Source organism: Epinephelus lanceolatus, chromosome 14, assembly GCF_041903045.1.
Source record: "Epinephelus lanceolatus isolate andai-2023 chromosome 14, ASM4190304v1, whole genome shotgun sequence".
Classification (NCBI taxonomy): domain Eukaryota; kingdom Metazoa; phylum Chordata; class Actinopteri; order Perciformes; family Serranidae; genus Epinephelus; species Epinephelus lanceolatus.
Window position 1 is genome coordinate 39,487,411 of NC_135747.1, and position 20,537 is coordinate 39,507,947.

Consider the following 20,537-nt stretch of genomic DNA (forward strand, 5'->3'; position numbering starts at 1 on the left):
GAAAAGTGTTTTATGCAGAACATGATGACGTCACAGTGAAGTTGACCTTTGACCTTTTGGATGTAAAATGTCATCACTTCATCATTTTATCCTAACAGCCATTAGGAGTACAATTTTGTCATAATTAGTGTATGAATTCTTCAGTCATGGCCCAAAACATGTTTTTGAGGTCACAGTAAGCTTTGACAACCAAATTCTAATCAGTTCATCGTTGAGCCTGAGTGGACGTTTGTGCGAACTTTGAAAACACTCCCTCTAAGTGTTCTTGAGATATCGCCTTCATGAGGACGGACTGACAACCTGAAAACATAAGCTCTCCAGCCATGGCTATCACCAGCGCAGGGGGCATTAAAATGGCTTAAACTACAAATCAAGATATTCTTTATCATATAAATGCAGAATAATGCAATTGAAATAATACTTTTTTTTTTCAACTTTACAGAGCTCATTTAGTACATGCTCAATTTTACCATGTCCCCAGTGCAAAGTAGTCAACTTGTAATTATTTTCTACCATCATTATAATTTTATTGTCCCTGAAGTCACTTTCAGCCCCATTACTTTGTAGTTTCTCACCTTACATGGGACAAAAGGGACTACAATTCCACTGAGATCGTTCTACAGAAGTAACATAATTTTTTTCCACAAAAAGTTTCAGACAACAAATCCAAGAATATATTTTTGAGCAAAATTAAAATAAAGATTTAAAAAAATAAATAAAATGCAGAAATTGCTCCTTTTTTTGGGCCGGACTTCCATAATTTTTGAGCAACAGCCCTCAATTTAACTTAAGTTCAGTCACTGATATTAAACTGTAGTGAAAGGATTTAATTTTATATTGATTACAGTAAAATTATTTTAGTTTGAACATCCACAGATTTGAAATGTTCCCACTCAGTTTGATCCAACAAGAAAAGACACACTTGTTTGGACAGTTGAGGTCTTTACTGATAAAGTGATGAGAAATACAGTGCATTATATACAGTATTCACAGCAGTTAAGGCGACATTAAAGGGACATTTCATGCATTTAAATTTGAGTTGCTGTACAACAAATTACACAAAAAGGTTCACAAAGAGTTACAAAAGGGTATGTTACATCAACAAAAGAAGTCACATAAAAAATAAATTTCCTCCCAGTCAGAAAAAGTACAAAAATGTGAGTACAGGCCGTTTATATACAGAATAAGAGACATAAAAAAACAAGACTGCTTCATGTTCAGCAGGATCGATTCACCACATTTACACAATTTACACCAGCGTCACATTTTCAAACTCTCTGCTCGCTCTTGTTTCAGATTAAAGGTGATTTCAGATTTTCTCAGTTGCCAAAACAAAGATATAAATATCCAAGATTAAAGTGCAGATTCTGTCGGGGAAGCAGCCACTCTGCTCTTATTGCTTTTTCCCAAAAACACTGTGATGATGTGACGCAGACTGAACTGTGGATATGAAATGTGTCATTATAAGAAGAAATGCTGATGACAGACAAGCAGATAGAAATTATCATTATTTATTAAAACCATCTGTATTTTCTGACATAATAATCCTGATATCTTTGTGTTTGGACTGTTCTCAGCGGGCGCTTTAAATTACATCTAAATTATTTAAAATTAGGATCAAAAGACAATGAGTTGCTCTATTTTACAGATTTTAGCCACGAGGAAAAATAATACTGTTATCAGACACTAATAGCTGATAAATATGAAACTATCTGTGTTCTTACTTCACCACGCTGCCCATAGTGTTTAACATTTACTGTTCTTTATCATATGTGTAATACTGTGGATTATTCAGGTGTTAAAGTTTGCTGATGTGAGTGTTTTCTGGTGAGATATACAGTACATGACGAAACAGACAAAAACATAAACTGCTTTTCTTAAAAACATTAATTCCACAACAGGAAGTCCTTGTGAAAAATAATATGTACACAGGCTATAGTACATTTAAATTAAGTTTTATCACAAGAGAGTAAATGTTTGTTTTGGCAACTGTTAAATCGATCCAGTGGAAGCATTTATTTTATTTTATTTATCTATTTTACTGATGAATCTTAAAGTAGCTCAAGCTTTGGATACCAAGCTGCATCAGATGCACACAAATCATCGCTCATTCATACGAGCCTGCAGGTTCAAGAGTGTCCGACATGTCACGTGGTTTTAATATTGCATTTTACGAAAAGCATAAACTGATCTCAGACCTGCCAAGACTTTGCTTTTAAAGGGGCAGTACGTAAATATGTGACAAACCACAAACTAATGACTCACTGGTGTCAGCCAATCACGTCCTCTGTCCTCACGACTCATCACCATGTAACTTCTTCCATTCAAAAGATCATTAACAAAATCTTTGTTTTAACTAATCTGTTATAATCTGGCAGTGGTGGACAAAGTATTCAGATCATTAATTGCAGTAAAAGTACTTCCACCACACTATTAAAATACTCTATTACAAGTACTTTAAATTTATAAATTAAACACTAACTCAATTGTTTATTGAAGGAAATAATCAGCAGATGAACTCGTCACGAAAATAATCATTATTCTAAATGAGCTCCACCTCAACCAACTCAGTAAAATCCTGATTTATATTAAAGCATGAGTCAGAATCATTATATATTTTAACTCTACACAGCACTGGATATATATCTTAAAATGTATCATAATCAGACCATTGATATTGTATCAATATATCGTTCAGAATTTATTGTTATCGGTGTGTTTTCTTCCCAGATTTACTCGTGGAAAAAACAAGATCAGATGCTGAAACAATCGCTGCCATCGCACACTCAGGGCCACGGTGTGTGCCCCATACACACAAATATGCACAACCAAATATTTGCTCCCATTCATTGTGCATTGGAAGTGATTGCTTCGCTGCACAAAGCATGCTGGGATATCTGGCTTGAGGGCTTAACAAACGATGCTCGCATCAAGACAGTCAGTCAAGCTGCAGCCACAAGCGACCAGCGGGGCAGAGCATGCACCTGCAATGGTGACATGGGTGCTGAAGAGGAGCAGGCAGCACTCTATGAAAAATCTGCCTGCTTAGTGGTGCTTTTACGTCCAGTGTGAACCCGGCTAACTGTCCCAAAGTTGCATCATAGCTGGTTAATCTATTGGCCTAAAAACATTTAACTTTAAGTGTTTAAACTGTCAGAAATCTGCTTTGCTGCAGATGTGAATAGTTTTGATGCCAAATATTAGCAGGCAGTCATTTCTTTGTTACTCCCCCGGGTGTGTAAAGGCCCTGACACACCAAGCAAACAGTCAATGTTTGGGCCGTCAGTGAGCGTCTGTCGCCCTAGTTATTGCGTGGTGTCCCAAACGGTTGCCCCCGTCAGCTTTTTTTTTGGCCGTTTAAGCATGCCAAATCAGTGTCTGTGATGGTGGAGCCTGTCAGAGAATGACATCACTCCGATTGGCAGTTCAGCTCAGTCCACAAGAAGAGAAACAGAAGTGAGGAAAGTAAACAAAGAGCTAAAGTCAAGAAGGAGTGAGACCAAAGTAAACTTGTTCTATGTGGGCGGATTATTTGTCTCTTTGGCAGAACATTTCCTGATGCTTTGTGTTATTGTTCACTGGCGCACAGTAAATATGCTCTGTTCTTTCAACACTGGTTTGTGTTGTTAATGTGCTAACTGGCTAACTAGCATCAAGATGGACTTCCTGTCAGTTATTTTCTCTCCTGCAGGCGCAGAACATATATGCTGGTTAGCCGTCAGCTGTAGTCTTTGCGGTGTGGTCACGTGCAACTTTTGGGCCGAGACAGGACGACATGAGGCGGCGCAGCAGGGGAATTCTGTCAATGCTAGTTCTTTGAAGTTGGTTTGGTGTGTCTGGGCTTTAAAGGCCTTCACAATGCATGAGGCGAAGCTTGCACTTTTAGTCAATAGATAATAGTTTCACCACGCTAGACCCACATCAATAAATTTAACTATCACATGTTTAAATGACGTGACGTGAGTAAGTGCATTTGAATTCTCTTAGCACTGTGTTTTTTTTCTAAGGCCTGATGAATTCTTCTAAATGTTTTCCTTCACCTCATGACATTATTATTTTTAGATTTCTGTATAAACCATCCTGAGCAGCAGGAGTTCAATAAGAGAAGATGGTGTTTCAGTTCTGCAGAAAGCTGCCAGCAGAGGTCGATAACAGTCAGCTGTTACTAACTGCCCCTTTAAAAGTGTCCAGCATGGTTTGTACTACCACGATTCACAAGGCCACACACTCACACTCACAGTCACACTCACAGTCACACTCACACACACACACACACACTCTCACTCACACACACACACTCACACACACACACACACACACACACACACACACACACACACACACACACAGATATACTGTTGACGTAGCAGGCTGTGGAATGAAGCATCAACAGTGTAGTAAACCCAATGTGACGCTGAGTCACAAAATCTCTGATCTCACACAGCAGCAGCTCCGACCTGAAACCTCACAGCTCCGGACACACTCACAGGAAACACACTGAGCATGTGTGAGGAACTCTTTGCTACAATATTCGCTTTGAATTTACTGTGCAGGGAACAAAACTCAGTGGTTATGAGTTTGAAAAAGAGTTTTTTAAAAGTCCAATCTGGCCCGTCTGAACTGGAGGTGTTGCTGCATGAGATCTCACCCTTGCTGACTCTGCAGCTGCCTCATCCTGAAATATACAAACCTAAAACACAGCTCTGGTATTCATCAAGTGTTTTGCAATGTGGAAGCTGATCAGTATTTATATATAAATCAAAATAATTTGGGGTTTATCGGCTTGCAGACACACATGTGTTTTGGCACATCAACAAACAAACTGCTGACGTCTGAAAAAATCTTAAAAATGCCATCTTGTGTTTCTTCAGGTGAGAAAAGAGCAAATTTGACCTGGACTTGTCTTGATAAACACAGATTAGTGTCCCACAGCGGCAGGTTAACACACTCACACCTGCGTCAGGGACGTGCACAGAGCTCCACACAACGTCAGTACAACGTTTAGAAAACAATTATACCTAAAATATATTAGAGAAAATATTTTTGGCATATTTCTTTTTGAAAGTATACAACAACTCAAACAGCTTCTCTTTATATTATAAATATCTTTATGTTTAAATACAGGTCGTGGTTAAAAGTCGTCTCCCTCTATGTTAAGACTCAAACATTTTGGTTTTACTCACACAGTCCAGGAACACGTCACCTGAAACCTCAGTGGAAGAAAAAAGATCTGTAATCTGTAGAATAATGACTGCATGACGTCACCAGGTGAAGTTTGTGCTACGACGGCGGGCTGAATGGTTCAGACCGTCGGCTCCACTCACTCTTCATCTAATTTACATTTACATATCCAGATGTTTAATGTGTCCCTGCACCTGTTCTTGTTCAGCAGAGTACCAGAGCCACAGTTACTGACAAAAAGATCCCAGAATTTTTGAATAAAGTCTCAATCTTATCAGAAAAATATTGAATATTATGAGAATAAAGTCAAACTTTTATCACAAATATCTTTCTCATTAGGAAAATCACAATTTGGACCAATTTTAATTCAGCAACATCCTGTAATATTACTACTTAATTCTTAAAATATTACAGTATCTAATGAAGTTACAACTAAATCTCAAAATAATATAAATTATGAAGTTATCATAATTGTAATATTAGTATTTTTTCTGCCCAGATACATTTTAGAATAAAGTTGTTATTGTTAAAGAAAAATATGTAATATTATAAGAATAAAGTCAGAATTAAAATAAATTTAAAAAAGGACAAAAATCAAACATATTTTTTAAAAAGGAATGTCTACATCTCATAAAAACAACTTTATTCTTAAAAAATTATGATTTGGTCTAATAAAACCTAAATTGACAAATATTCTTGTCAAATTGTGATTTTGTCTTTCAATATTATTACTTTTTTACTCCCACATACATTTTAGAATTTTTTTCTTAAAAAATGCAATATTGTGAAAATAAAGTCAGAATTTCAATAAAAAAAAAAAGTTTTATGACAAAAATCACACTTTTCAAAAGGAATGTCTTATTTTTACATGAATTAAGTCACGTCTTTTAATACTGCTATTTTATTGTCATGATTCTCAGATTTTGTCTAATGAAACCGCAACTAAATCACAATATATTACAGATATTTTTGTCACTGTTAAATCTTCATCTTGTAATATTATTACTTTTTTAAACACTCAAATACATTTTAGAGTAAACTTTTAAATAAAGTTTTTTCTTTTTTTTTAAATAGAAAAACAGGTTATAATGTGAGAATAAAATCATTATGTCACAAAAAAACTCACAGTACAACTTTAAAATTTTATGATATAAATCATACTTTTAAAGAGGAAAGTCTCGTTTTTAAAAGCATAAAAGCAAATGGCTCTTCTACTGTATAATAAAAATATTAAGACTTTGTCTATAAACCCACAAATAAATCTCAAAATATTACAAATCTGCTTGTCATTTCTGACTTTATGTTAATTGTAATATTAGCATTTTTTTTTAAATCCAAATGGATTTTTATTGTTCTTATTAAGAGAAAAATCTAATATTGTGAAAAGAAAAAGGCATATTATATTAAAAAATATTGACGAAAATCATACTTCTCACAGTAAGTCTTATTTTAAAGCCACATCTTATAATACTTTCTCAAAATATTACAACTTTTTTTTAAACAAAACTACAACTAAATCTCAAAATATAACACCTTGTAGTCAAATTATGACTTCATCTTCTAATATTCCCAAATACATTTTAGAATAAAATTCACATTTTTTAAGAATAATTTGTAACATAAGAATAAAGTTGAAATTTCAAGAAAAAAAGTTATAAAGAAAGTTTGTTTTTTTTTTTAGAGGAAAAATCGGATTTTTTAAAGTATAAAGCCAAATTCATTCTGAAAATATTACAAATACTCCTGTAAAATTGTCACTTTATCTTGTATTATTATTTCTCCTGTGTACTCCCTAATACCACTTTATTCTCATAATATTATGACATTTTTTCCCCTCGAATTATTGTGACTTTATTCTTCTTAGTTTAGCGTTTTGTAGCTCTCCCACAGCGGCTCTAATACTCTGTCATCAGTTTGGTGCCAACCAGTGTCAGAATGTCTTTTAAAAAATTAAAACATGAAATCATGTGGTTGTGTTTATGACCTTCAGTTTGTGTGTGTTGTTTTTACCTGAAGAAATGGAGGAAATCAGGGATCATTTTCACTCCCGTCCCCTGAAACTGATTTACAAACATCATAATGATGAGAGATCACCTGGAAGCAATCAAACACCCGAACACGTCGGCTCTTCCCCGGTCTGTCTGACCCCAGTTCCCTCTCATAGACCAGTAAATAAACCCACTCCTGACTGCTTTAGTTCCCTTAACACCACTGTGCATCCTTAAATCTAATAAAGCACTCTGTTACAGAGAGGGATGCAGAATGAGCACAGAGGTGAGTCGCAGCTTCGTGTCAGCGTTCAGATCCAGGTGTGTGTTTGATGTTGGTGTCAGTCAGAGGAAGCTCACGTCAGGAGGGTTTGTTTGGAGGACGCCTCGTCCACCAGAGCCTGCACCGTGATGCCCAGCTTCACCAGACCCTTCTCCTCCAGGATGTGGTGAGGGAGACACAGTTTGTCCTGAGAGAGTCAGAGTCAGAGGAGAAAGAGAAGGAGCGCAGGAGCAGATGGGGATTTAGACACAAACGTGTTTCTGCAACATACTTGTATGCACAATCAGTAAATACCTTCCACTGCCTCCTCTTCACAAACGCTGGTATAAACATGGACCAACAAACTTTTTCTAATGGGTTCAGCACACACCAGGTCTACATTGGTTCTTACTGCTTCCAGGAAATAGCCACAGCCCCACACACTGATTCCAATTTTTTTTAGTTAGAGTTTTAAAAATGTTTTGATTCTGAATATTTGAAATGGTGGTTAGTTTGGTTTGGTTACGACTGCTTGAGCAGTTTTTGATTCATGAGTATTTATGTCAAATTGAACTTAAAGACAAATGTTTAAAAATGTAAAACTTCAAATCAGAATATCCTTGATAAGTTTAAATTATCGATGTCTGCAGATGATGCTGCCAAAGTTTTGGGATGACTGAAGAAAATGTCGCAGGAACTGAGGTACTATTTAGAGCTGAGGACCTTTGGAGCAGAGATGAAGATGAATTGAGAGATTGAAATGGCGAAAGAATTTTGAGTCTAAGCCAAGATGTTCTCGAGGTAACTGCAAGAATATAAACATGATTGTTACAGCGCCACCCTGAGGTTAATGAGTGTCTTTTTTTTGTGTCTAATTGATATGGGGGACAGATATGAGAAGAGATCTTCTCCTCTATAGGCTGCTCTCAGCCCTAGAGTGGTCTCCTTTGCTCTGAATCAGGGACTCAAACAATGTTTTGATGCATTGGATGTGCTGAATGTGCATATTAAGGCAGTACAGGAGGAGGTGCACATTAATAATCCTCCAGGACTGTAACATGCTCATGTTTAACCCAAACAATGTGTCATGTGACTGCAGTTGCTTCACATCCAGGTCGGAACACCTTCTCACCACAAACCAACCGCACCAGAGTTCCTTTGGAACCGGACTGAGACCACCTCTTCAAGAAGGTCTCAGTCCGGTTGTTTTGGTGTGTTCACACCTGAGTGTGATTGCTGTGTTCACACCTGAGTGTGATTGCTCTGTTCACACCTGCCCAAACGAACCACACTTGTTAAATGTTGAACCGTTTCTGTCAGACCTGCAGCTCCTCCAGTTTTCTGCCTCTGCAGCTCTGAGATAAACAATGACTGTAGAACAGACGGCATCCCTAAACTGCATTTATTACCTCAGTCTCACAGTCAAATATCATACACAAGTCATAAAAATAATCCTCCTCATACATGAGATCCATTCACATCAACACAAAGTTAAATAAAAAATCTGTGCAGAGAATGTGGAAACAACAGAAACTAAATTTACTGCAGGAGTTAATTCACAGAACATGATTAAGTTAAATAATCACATTCATATTAACAGAAATAAACATTATCATCACGACTCACTCATCTTACACTGATCTATGTCATATATCCGGTGCTCTATTTATCATAAATACAAGGCATTTTCATTTTCTGTTTCAAGTACCAGTGGAGATGTTTCTGTGAATGAATCCAGCAGCCAATCAGCTGCTCACATCACCAGGAAAAACTATGTTTTATAAAGTTGCAGTGGGCACCAGTCCTCAGTTTTTAACCTCCTCTCATCATCACAAACTGAGCGATAATCTACTCCTCTACGTATCAAACCCTCAAACATAAACAGCATAAGAAGATTAACTTTAATATCTAACATCATGAACTCGTCTAGTGTCTATAGCCCTTCAGGAACAGTCACATTGCATATCAGGGTACAGGAGAGATGTACATTAAAAAAAGCAGGACAGAATAAATAAATTAAGTTTCCAAACATCAAAAAAAAAAAAAAAAAAAAAAAAAAAAAAAAAAAAAAAAAATTTAAATAACGATTCATATTCAAATTAAGACTTGAAATTACATCTAACTGATTCAAATCATCAATAATTATTATCATATGGCTTCCGTTTGCTCCTCATCACTTTATAATTACCACACATTAAAAAAGATCAAATAGTGTTTGTGCAGCTCGGTGACAGGGAACCACTGTACATCTTCACTCAGGAATCATGTGCTTATTATTCACATCATTATTCTGAAACACCATGACGATACTAACTCATCTGATGTCGTCTCTCTGAAACTAAAAGCTTGAAAGGCCCAGTGTGTCAGATTTAGGAGGATTCAGTGGCGTCTAGTGATGATGATTACAGATTGCAACCAGCTGAAACTTCTCCTGGTTAGAATTCTTTCAGCATTCATTGTTCAGGAGGTTTTGTTACGTCCACTCTATGAAATCAGTGTGGGTTGGTTTAAATGCCCTGGATTTGCATGTCTTCATGGATAAATAATGTTTTAACAAAGAAACAGATTCTTTTAATATGAAAGGTCATGTGCATGTAAACACTGCCACTGCCACTGTAATCTAGGATATGAAGAAATTGTTTATAAAACCATTTAATTTAATATAATACATAACTATGTTGGGAGAGAGTTTCTACCTCAAGCGAGGGAGTTCAAGTATCTTGGGGAGTGTGGGATGGATCGGCGGGTCGGTGTGGCTTCTGGAGTGATGGGAGCGCTGCGCCAGTCCGTCGTGGTGAAGTGGGAACAGAGCCAGAAGGCAAAGCTTTCAATTTACTGGTCCATCAACGTCCCAACCCTCACCTATGGTCATGAGCTCTGGGTAGTGACCGAAAGAATGAGATCGCAGATACAGGGGGTGGAAATGAGTTTCCTCTGTGGGGTGTCTGGGCTCAGCCTTAGAGATAGGGTGAGGAGCTCAGACATCCTGAGGGAGCTCGGAGTAGAGCCGCTTCTCCTTCGTGTTGAAAGGGGTCAGTTGAGGTGGCTCGGGCATCTGATCAGGATCCTCCTGGGCGCCTCCCGCTGGAGGTGTTCTGGGCACGTCCCACTGGTAGGAGGCCGCGGGGCAGATCCAGAACACACTGGAGGGATTACATATCTCATCTGGCCTGGAAACGCCTTGGGGTCCCCCAGGAGGAGCTGGAAAGTGTTGCTGGGGAGAGGGACGTCTGGGGGGCTTTGCTTGGCCTGCTGCCCCTGCGACCCGGCCCCGGATAAGCGGATGAAAATGGATGGACATAACTATGTGTCAACACCCAGTTGTTAGAGTAATAAAAACAAAACACCTTGCCTACAGCGTGTTGTCCACTCGACCTCCACAGAGTGCTCCAGGGACATTTTTCTGTAGGTAAACGCGGATGTTTGCATCAGCCAGTCAAAAATCCAGTGGGATTCTTCAACTGGATTTTGGTGAATTGCAGAAAATGAGCTCTGTAGCAAACGTTTACGACACATTTTGTTCAATCCCCAGAAGTAAAAAGCTAACGTTGGGCTATAACCAAACTACACTGCATGATTTAACATCGCCACAACCACAGGGCTGTGAAGCCGTGTTTAGCGTGATGACGTTCAGCAATCTCATTTAGCTACTTGCTGGCAACTGCTTTTTTCAAGACACATAAAAGCTTCAAAATTCATAATGGGGTATTTACTTACATAATTTGTGTCGTAGAACCAAACGTGAACTTGTGTTAACTACAGACCTTATTTCAGACATCTAACCAAAAACACATTAAAAACCCTGTTGACTTTGAGAGGAGGGAACCGTGCTAAAAAAAAGTAAAATGCTAACTAATTTCTGGGTTTCTGGGTTCAGGCTGCTCTCGTAAAACTGCACACTACACACAGGTCCAGTGTGTAGGATTTACTGGTATCCAGTGGTGAGGTTCCAGAGTGTGTGTAGGAGAACTGTGATGACATGAAAACATGAATGTCCCTATCTAGAGCCAGTGTTTGGATTGTCCATTCTGGGCTACTGTAGAAACATGGCGGTGCACCATGGTGATCTCTGTAGTTGGGGACCTGCTCCCTATGTAGATATAACAGGCTCATTCTAAGGTAACGAAAACAAAACAATTCTTAATTTCAGGTGATTACACACTAAAGAAAATACAGTCCATTCATGCCAATATGTCCTCCTAAATCTGACACACTAGACCTTTAATCTATAAAAACATAAAAAACACGACCACTGAATTTGTTCTGTCATGGAGAAGATGTGCCAATTTTTAATTTTCGTTCTTCCATGGTGCTAAAATCCGTGATGGACCAAAGAGTTTTCATGGCTCCACCTTCACCTCTGAGTCCTGCACAGATCGGATTATCCTGCTGAACAGCACACTGATAAGACATCAGTGACTTTAAGTAACCTGCTGCTCCACACGTCCTGCTGCTGTTTCGACTTTCACTGTCACTTTATTGCAGACACAGAAACGCTTGTGAGCTGATTTCTCCCAAAAGCAGGGGACAAGAAGAGAAAATCAAAGAGTAGAAGGTGAGTAGAGAGAGGGTCATGCTGAGGCTGCATTACTGTCACATGGGATCAGCAGAATATTATAACCTTACTGATCCAACGTAGGATAATTAAAATGTCATGGAAGAAGTATTTTTGGTGTCACTGAGAAATAAATCCCATAATAACATCCCATCAGATGGTGAAAGTCTGATTCAGTGGTGGAGAATCCTGCAGAGAAAGTTGCTCTTCCAGCATTGGCAACAACTGCCTACACTGCAAGGGAACCCAAAAGAGGAAGACGGACAGAAAGAGTATGACAATAAACAGGAAAAAAAAAACGCGTCAGTATCAGCGAAGTGTTAAACAGATGGAGAGAAAATGTCGCTAATAGTTTAGTCTTCTGTTAAAAAGAGCCAAAGCCTAACAGCTGCAGCTTCAAGTTCACGTTTACCTACCGTCACCTAGAGCATCGAATCACAGCATGTTCTCCACCTCACTCCCTGCCGCTACAGACCACCTCGCCAGGAGGAGAGCGGGCAGCAGCTCCAGGGACTGACTGAGCAACCTAAATCCAGTCAGAGCAAACCCCAGTTCCAGGGGACCAGACTCCCCGCCGGATCAGCAGACTTTCTGTTGCTGCCTTTACACAGGTTAGACCCGGCACTGCTGCTGGCAACCAGCCCGCTGTGACATCCAGAGCAGGGGGGTTTGCACAGTCTGAATTTGAGCCACCACAGCCCACGACTGAAGGTCTGTCTCTGGAGCTGCTGCCTGCTCTAGAGCGGTGGTGATATCTGTGGCCAGAGGCACTATGTTTCCGTCCGTCCAATTCCTGTTAACACGGCATCTCAAGAACACCTTGAGGGAATTTCTTGAAATTCGGCAAAAATGTCCACTTTAACTCGAAGATGAACTAATTAGAATTTGGTGGCCAAAGGTCAGTGTGACCTTCTGTCTGTCTGATTCTCGTGAACAAGATGTATCAGGAATAGGGCTGTCAAAATTGCTCAAAAATGACGTTCAAATATTCCTTCTAAAAATAACTCACAGGTTCGAACCATTCAAATATTTTTTTTTCCGCATTATGTCCACAAGAGTGCAAACTAATACAAGGAAACATACTTGTATATGTATTAATACAAGGAAACATAACTACTTGTAGGTATTTTTATTTCAACATAAACGTCTTTGAAAACATTTACATACCTACACATTAAAACACATAAAACAATTATCTATAACATTACGTTATAAACGACCGCGGACCTCTCGCTCGCCCCGCCTCTCTGACCCGTGGCCACACCACCCGCGGAAGCGCTGCAAATAGCCTCAAGGGGCCGGACCGTGACCAGCTCGCGCTCTGCAGCGATCATTTCGCCGTCTGGTCTATTTTCTGCGCAAGCCGCGAGCGAATGTGTCAAGCCGGGTGACGGAGACAACAGCTGGGAGCAGAACCGCTTGTCGACCAGGCTGGAGAAATGCGCGTCTGATGCCAACGGCCACTCGCAAAGAGGACAGCTGCGGTGGTGTTTTTTTTTTTTTTTCTCCACAATCGAATATCAATTTTCACATTCGAAGGTCCATTTTTTTTTTCAAATTCGAATTTAAATTCGAATTTAGAATATTCGTTGACAGCCCTAATCAGGAATGCCCTGCTCTTCAAATTTGGCACAAACGTCTACTCGGGCTCAACAATGAACTCATTAAAATTTGATATAAACAAAGATAAACAGCAGTTTCGTTGTATTTTGTCTGAGAAGAGTGACAAATATTTTTATGCTCAACATTTTTTGGGTGTAGTTGCTCTTTAATGTTTCCTGACGTACAGTCGACGCTGATGAGCTCACAAAAACGAACATTTTCAGATATTTTTTTTTAGACGCTGATTTTTCCCATGTGACATAAATGCAGCAAAAAAACAAAAGGAGTCGTAGCCTGGGCAGAAAGAGGGCGGGGCTGGCAGGTGACTGCAGGGAGGCGGTTGTCACGGTTACGTTAGCTCACTCCAACTATAGGCCACGAACAGCAGAACTAGGCAGAGGATGTGAAGCAGGCTCGAGCCAATAATGTCCCAGATTTGCCAGGCGGGGGGCGGGGTTTGAGTAGTAACAGAAACCAACGAAGGAGTCTCTGACACCCCTGAGGAGGCGGGGTTTGGAGTCGCCGCTTCCTGTTTCCTGTCCGCAGAGGTTGTATCCAAGGCAACCAGCGCCTGAACTGTGGCGCGAACCGGCTGCAGGCGGCACTGGATGATGTCATAGGGCGAACAGAGGGAAGACTGGCGCCCCCATTAGGAAGACGGGAGGAAAAAAATGCAGGGAGGGAAGGAGGGACGGAGAAGAAGATGAGGTGGGAATAAAACAAGGAAGGAAGGAAGAAAGGAAACAAAGGAGGAAAGAGAAAGAGCCAGGGAATGAGAAAGAGGGGGAAACAAGAGAATAAGGGATGAAGGAGATGAGGGAAGAATACGGGGGGAGGAGGGGTGAGGAGGAAACAAGGGGATGAGAAAAAGAAGAAGGGAAGAAAGGAAAGGAGGAAAGGGAACGAGCCAGGGAATGAGAGAGGGGGGAAATGAGGGATGAAGGAGATGAGGGAAGGATAAGGGGAAATGAAGATGGCACAAAGATGTGAGGAGAAAACAAGGGGATGAGTAAAAAAAGGAGTGAAGAAAGGAAGTGAGGTAGGGCAAAGGCAAAGAGCCAAGGGAACAAGAAATAAGAGGAAACAAGGGATGAAGGTGATGAGGGAAGGATAAGGTGAAAAAAGAGGAAGTGAAGATGGCACAAAGATGTGAGGAGGAAATGAGGGGATAAGTAAAAGAGGGGAAAGAAAGGAAACAAGGGAGGAGGAAGGGGAAAAAGTCAATGGGAAATGGGGAAACAAGGGATGAAGGAGATGAAGGAGGGATAAGGGGGGAAGTAGAGGGCACAGAGATGTAACAAAGATGTGAGGAGGCAACAAGGGGGTGAGTAAAAGAAGGATAGAAGAACGTTGGAGGTGAAGAAGTTGCAGGAGTTAAAAACAGTTAAAAGAAAAGTTCAAGCACGAGAGAGGAGGTGAAGTTTATATCAAATAAAGGAAGAGATGGAATATAGTAGAAGAGAAGAAGTGAAATATTCTCCAAGATAAAAACAAGAATGAAACATCAGGGAGATCAGTGGTGAAGAAGAAAACAACAGAAGTTGATGCAATTGAGGAAGCAAGGAGGAAAGAAATAGAGAAAAGAGGAAACAAAACAAAGGTATGAGAGGAAAAAAGAGGAGGAGGATGTGAAGAAGAGGACGGGAAAGAAGGAAACCATCGGACCAAAACCAAAGTTGAGAGGCAGTTTGAAATGAAAACAACAATGTGAGAAGTGAAAAAACAGTCAACAAAGGGGAGGAGGAGGAGAAGGAAGAGGAAGACGGTGCGATCCAGCCGGAAAGTAAAAAAGAGAAAGAAAAGGCAGGAGGTTAACCAATGGACACAGAGGTCAAAGGTCACAGAGCGTGAGCTGGTGGGATGAGGCGGGAGCAGGCAGGGGGGTTACCATGGCAATGAGCGGGGATGCTTACTGAGAGGACGGAGCAAAGTTCTGACCCCTCTCCCAGTAAGCAGGCCGTGATGGAGGAGTGAAGAGGCTGATGGGAGAGCCAGTGCAGCGGGACAGCACGTTAGCACAGAAGCTACTGTTAGCACGTTAGCTCGGAGAAGCTTTCAGCACGTTAGCTTGCAGAAGCGTTGTCAGTAAAAGCATTCAGGCTGCAGGGAGCCGAAGAGTTAGCAAACGTCCACACAGAGGCGGGAGACAGTCAGCAAGCAGCAGCAGCAGCAGAGATGGAGGTCAAAGGTCAACCAGTCAGTTCAGATCAACAGCTCAGAACACGAAGAATCAAAGTGTTTGAACCTTTCTTTGTTTTTATCTCAAAAACACACCATTTTTTGTAGATGTACGGAAAACAGTAAAAAAAAAAAAAAAAAAAAAGCTACATATTAATGTGATGTTAAAGATGAAACATAAAAATAAAAAATAAAAACAAATAAAATAAATGTTCACATGTAAAGCAGCAGAAGTACCAAATGATCCTGACTGAAATATTATGCTCTAATTTTAAGTCTCAATGATGTGATATCAGATATCCACATTACATACATAACATTCCCTGTCCTGGTTCACAGATGACACGAAAAAATAATATCATCAATGACCAGCAATCAGCCTGATTTAATTACCCTCCTCTCTGTAATTGGTGACCCATTGGCTGAGGGAACAGGGTAACCCCGGTTCTCTAAACCGAGTGAGGTATTTCACTATGGGGGAAACGCCTTCAGGCACAATACTGAGCACAACAATTAATTATTATTATTATTATTATTAATTGGTTAACCCCAGAGATTATTTTTTACCAGTTATACGTGTTGGTTTATAAGTTAACTTTGGCCCCTTCGACACGACCTCTTCACTGCAGGGATTTCACGCTGTCTCGCCTTTAAGCTGGTAGCTGATAGCAGTTAGCAGCTAACTCGAAAACGGAGAACAGCAACTGAAAATGTCCACAAACTGGGAAGACAATGAGGTTTAGGAGCTCCTTACCCTCTGAGCAGAGGACAAGATCATCACCCATATAACACGGATGGTAAATGATTGTTTCTGCCATGTCAATGCCATTGTTAATGTTTATAAAGCGTACTAGAGGACAAGTGTTACATGTCACATCCGTCATGGCTCTTTTGCTTCCTAGATGCCAATACAGTGGCTAAAATCACAAAATGGAGCAGTTGTTTGGCTCTGTGTCAAAATTAAAAGGTGGTGTAAAGACAGGACTATGGAGCAGCTCTAAAACTGTGCAATCTGTGTAAAAAGGGCTTTTGCTGTCCTTCAGTTTCAAAGTAGTATTATCACTATGCTGCACTACAACAAAGCTTATAGGGCATTTATGCCACGCTAGTTAGCTAACGTTAGTCGTCACCGCTCTGTATCGTATCACTGGTGGTAACACCGTCCCAACCCATAGTGGTGCAATGATGTTACCAGTGGTGATTTGCAAATGGCAAATCACCACTGGCACCGCTGGCTACCTTTCACCGATGAGTTGCTGAGGAAACAATGTGCACCCCCTCTGGCCCCCCCCAGGTTTCCCTGGTGAGTAAGCAGCTTAATTTGGAGCAGTGAAGCCCCTTTAGCATTGTTAGCTCTGTTAGCTCTATTAGCAAGGTCAGCACAACTTGCGGTGCTACCAAAGTTAACAATGCTAAATGGGTTTTTGCAGCTTTAAGTTAAGCTGCTTTATCGCCCTTTTTGCACTCTGGTTTTAGTTTGGATTACGAAAACAAGATCTAACATGAAAAACTGTTGTTCCCATCCTTCTCCACTTCAGTTTACTTCAAGTTCTAGTTTGAATATTTGCCACTTGCATCAAGAGCTGCATCCATTATGATGAGCTTTAGATAAGCTGGTAGGTGGAGTTATGTTATCTGTTGACAGAACCATGCTAGCTGTTTTCATCTATTTCCAGTCTTTATGCTAAGCTATGCTAAGCTAGGCTAAGCTATGCTAAGCATACTAACAGAAGCTTCATATTTAGCATACAGATTTAAGAGTGGGTTCAATCTGAACCCTCGGCAACTACTTTTTATTTTCTCTCTTCTGTTGCTACATTTCCCAGAATCCACCAGTCACACAAACAGCACCTGGCTGCTCCACCTGCACTGAATCACCATGTTCTCCTTTTACACAGTCTGCATGCTAACACATCTCATGTGTTACGCACAGCCACAGATTGGTTTTCCAAAGGAGTCAGATCTAAACTTTTATATCTGTAGTTTCTCACACATACACACACACACACACACTCACACACACATGCACACACACACACACGCGCGCGCGCGCACACACACACACGCATAACACAGAGCTCTGTTTCAGACTTGGATGGACTCCCGTCGTGATGGAGGAAGCTGAAGCCACAGGCAGCGATGACAGCGATGATGATTCAGCGTTAAATGTCGACATTAACGACCTCGTTTAAAAGTGATGAGAACAAAAAGGAGGCAGGTCGGAACATTAAACCAGTCCCGGGAGGATGCTGAGAGATTCTCAAGTTTTAATCTAGAGACAGAAACAGAATTTGAATCGCACCAGACTTCAGATTCTGATTGTAAAAATTAAGTCTCCAGGCTTCATTTAAAAAGTCCTATAAATTAGTTATAAATGTAATATAAAGTGTTGATATCTGTTGACAAAAAAGATGACAAAAAGCTTGAGAACGAATCATCAGCTTTCCTCCTAGAGCTAGTTCACAGTTTAGTGTCGTCATCAGTGTCCTGCAAAAATCCTCAGTTTCACTTTTCACCTCGCCTGCTCACAGAAATCAGAAATGTTGACTTGTTATTTATGTTTAATATGTTTTTTTTCTCAGACCCAGAGAATGTTTTTTTGCAGGACACCTTCAGAGTTTATATATATTTTATATTTTGTGTTCATCTGATCAACAATCAATCAACTGGAGCCAAAACATGTTGATGACCAAGTTAACTGTCGGATTTTAGGGGAAGTTTCTCTGATGAACTGGGGGTGTTTTCAGCTCAGAGGTTTCAGAGTGTCCTTCAGCAGCAGTGGGGCTGCCCAGTTTGTTTATCAGTTATACTGGTTATGCTGGAGGACCACCACTTTCCATAGATCAATAACCTGCAGTAAACAACAAACTGGGTTCACACAGGCTGCATCGATTCATCATTTATAAACTCTGCCATTTTAATGCATCGATCCTTTACAACAGTGGTTTTCAAAGTCTGACACTGTTGGGAAGCGGTGCGCCCCCTCCAGAAACGCCCCTTTGAACACATACCATAACTTCCTGTCGTACCCCTCCTTTAACTGTTCCTGCTGGGGACGGCACCTCAGATTGAAAACCTCTGCTCTACAGGAAATGAGTGAATCAAATTGCTTTTGCTTCAACAGTTATTAATTCAACAAGTCAAAGCACAATAATCAATTCAATATTAATAACTCTTTAGGATGGAAAGCTGAAATTGGTGCAAAGTCTGAAGTCTTCATGTTTGGTGTCACTTCAGAATATTTATGTGAGGAAGATTTTCAGTGGAGATGAGCAGAAACTTGAAATCGACCCCCAGTTCAGAGAGATGAGCATCGGAGCACTAACAGGGTGGGGGCTGTAGTTACTGTATAAGTGTCTTACCTCTGGGACACCGATCTTTCTGCAGGCGTCCAGGAAGTTCTCCACATTTCTCCGACACTTTGCCATGCTGAGTTTGGGCTGGAAATATAATCAGAAGCTCTGGACTGTTATATTTTAAACACGTTGGTGTCAGTGTATCATGCCAGACGTCAGGCCTGAGACGTACCACTGCAGGCGAGGGGACGTGGATGCTGCCGACAGAGCGCGGGCGAATGTGATTGGCCAGATGGCAGAGCACGACGCCGTCCATCAGAGACGATCCGAGGTCTTCAGGAAGGACGACTTTCAGTCTGCTCTCGATGCTCTGAGGAGGAAACATCAACACAAACAGGTGTGTGAGTACGATAAACCAGATAAACCAGATAAACCAGAGAGAAGATTGTTAGGGACTGCTTTGTCCCAGTTAGTCCCAGTTAGTTTATAGTCTTGCCTGACTGAGCTGATGGACAGAACTACCAAAACTGTTTATATTAATTTAATCCCAAACACACTGATGATGAGTAAACGGTGAGGAAAGTGCATCTCACGTCTCGCAGTTGCTCCATCAGCTCCAGCTCCTCTCGCAGCTGCTCCATCTTTCTCCTCATGGTGAACTGAGGATCGACAGACTCCAGACTCTTGTGGCTGCGCAGGAACACTGCAGCAAACAAGAGGAAGAGGAGGAAGACGAGACGCCATGTTAGACTGAGCTGCAACACATTTACACAGTTACAGTCAGGGTCCGTACACATTAGAGGAACCACAAAAAGATCTCTAAAACAAACAAGACCGATCAGGCAGTGACGATTCTCTGACTTCTGAGGAGGGAAAAAGAGTTTCACCAGTCAATCGGAATCCTAGAGGTTCACATCAGAAAAGAGCCGCTTAAATTACAGCTACAGAAACACAAACACACACAGACCTCTCTAAAGTATCTGAGTTCATACTTACAGCCTGATGTTTTTATAAATGAGATGATTTCAGTTAATCACCTTCAGTATCATCAGGCTGACTCACTGATCAGTACATTGGAGAAACATCATATTTAAACAATCCAAATATCTCTCCTAAAGCCCCAAAGTGATTTATTTAAAGTGTTCAGATACTAAAATGTCAATTTAACATTCGCTAAGTCCAGCTTGTCCAGGATGATATAGTTTGTGCTGCTGTCGAACTGTATCACTGTACAAAGAGGCATGTCTGCAGTGAGCAGCAGCTGGATACAGAACAACAGAGTGTGTAACCGACTTACTGTTGGTCCACATCTGCGCTCAGACACTCAGTGACACAGAAAAAGCCTTTATACCATAAAAGATGCAGAGAGCTTATGTAAGCTCAACATTCACACGCTCTCATGCAGCTCAGTGCACTTTTAGCTCCGGCTTTGTTACAGGAGCGCTCATGTGGAGGGAGTTCATCGCTCCAGTTTT

The 20,537-nt window shown here is 40.6% G+C and overlaps 1 protein-coding gene across 4 annotated transcripts in view; it reads right to left on the reverse strand.

Moving 5' to 3' along the window:
- Positions 1 to 7,006: 7,006 nt before the first annotated feature.
- lrch1 (leucine-rich repeats and calponin homology (CH) domain containing 1) overlaps positions 7,007 to 20,537 on the reverse strand; it is a 109,029-nt gene continuing 95,498 nt past the window's right edge. For 2 of the 4 annotated variants that reach the window (XM_078174711.1, XM_078174710.1), the window contains 4 exons: positions 19,656 to 19,765; positions 19,295 to 19,432; positions 19,129 to 19,206; positions 7,007 to 7,639 (listed from right to left, as the gene is read on the reverse strand). In XM_078174711.1, the coding sequence (XP_078030837.1) occupies positions 7,526 to 7,639; positions 19,129 to 19,206; positions 19,295 to 19,432; positions 19,656 to 19,765 (440 nt within the window). In that variant the 3' untranslated portion in view covers positions 7,007 to 7,525. Of the gene's footprint in view, positions 7,640 to 8,819; positions 14,226 to 19,128; positions 19,207 to 19,294; positions 19,433 to 19,655; positions 19,766 to 20,537 lie in introns of those variants that run through there. The other 2 variants (XM_078174709.1, XM_078174708.1) reach the window with 1 other exon arrangement.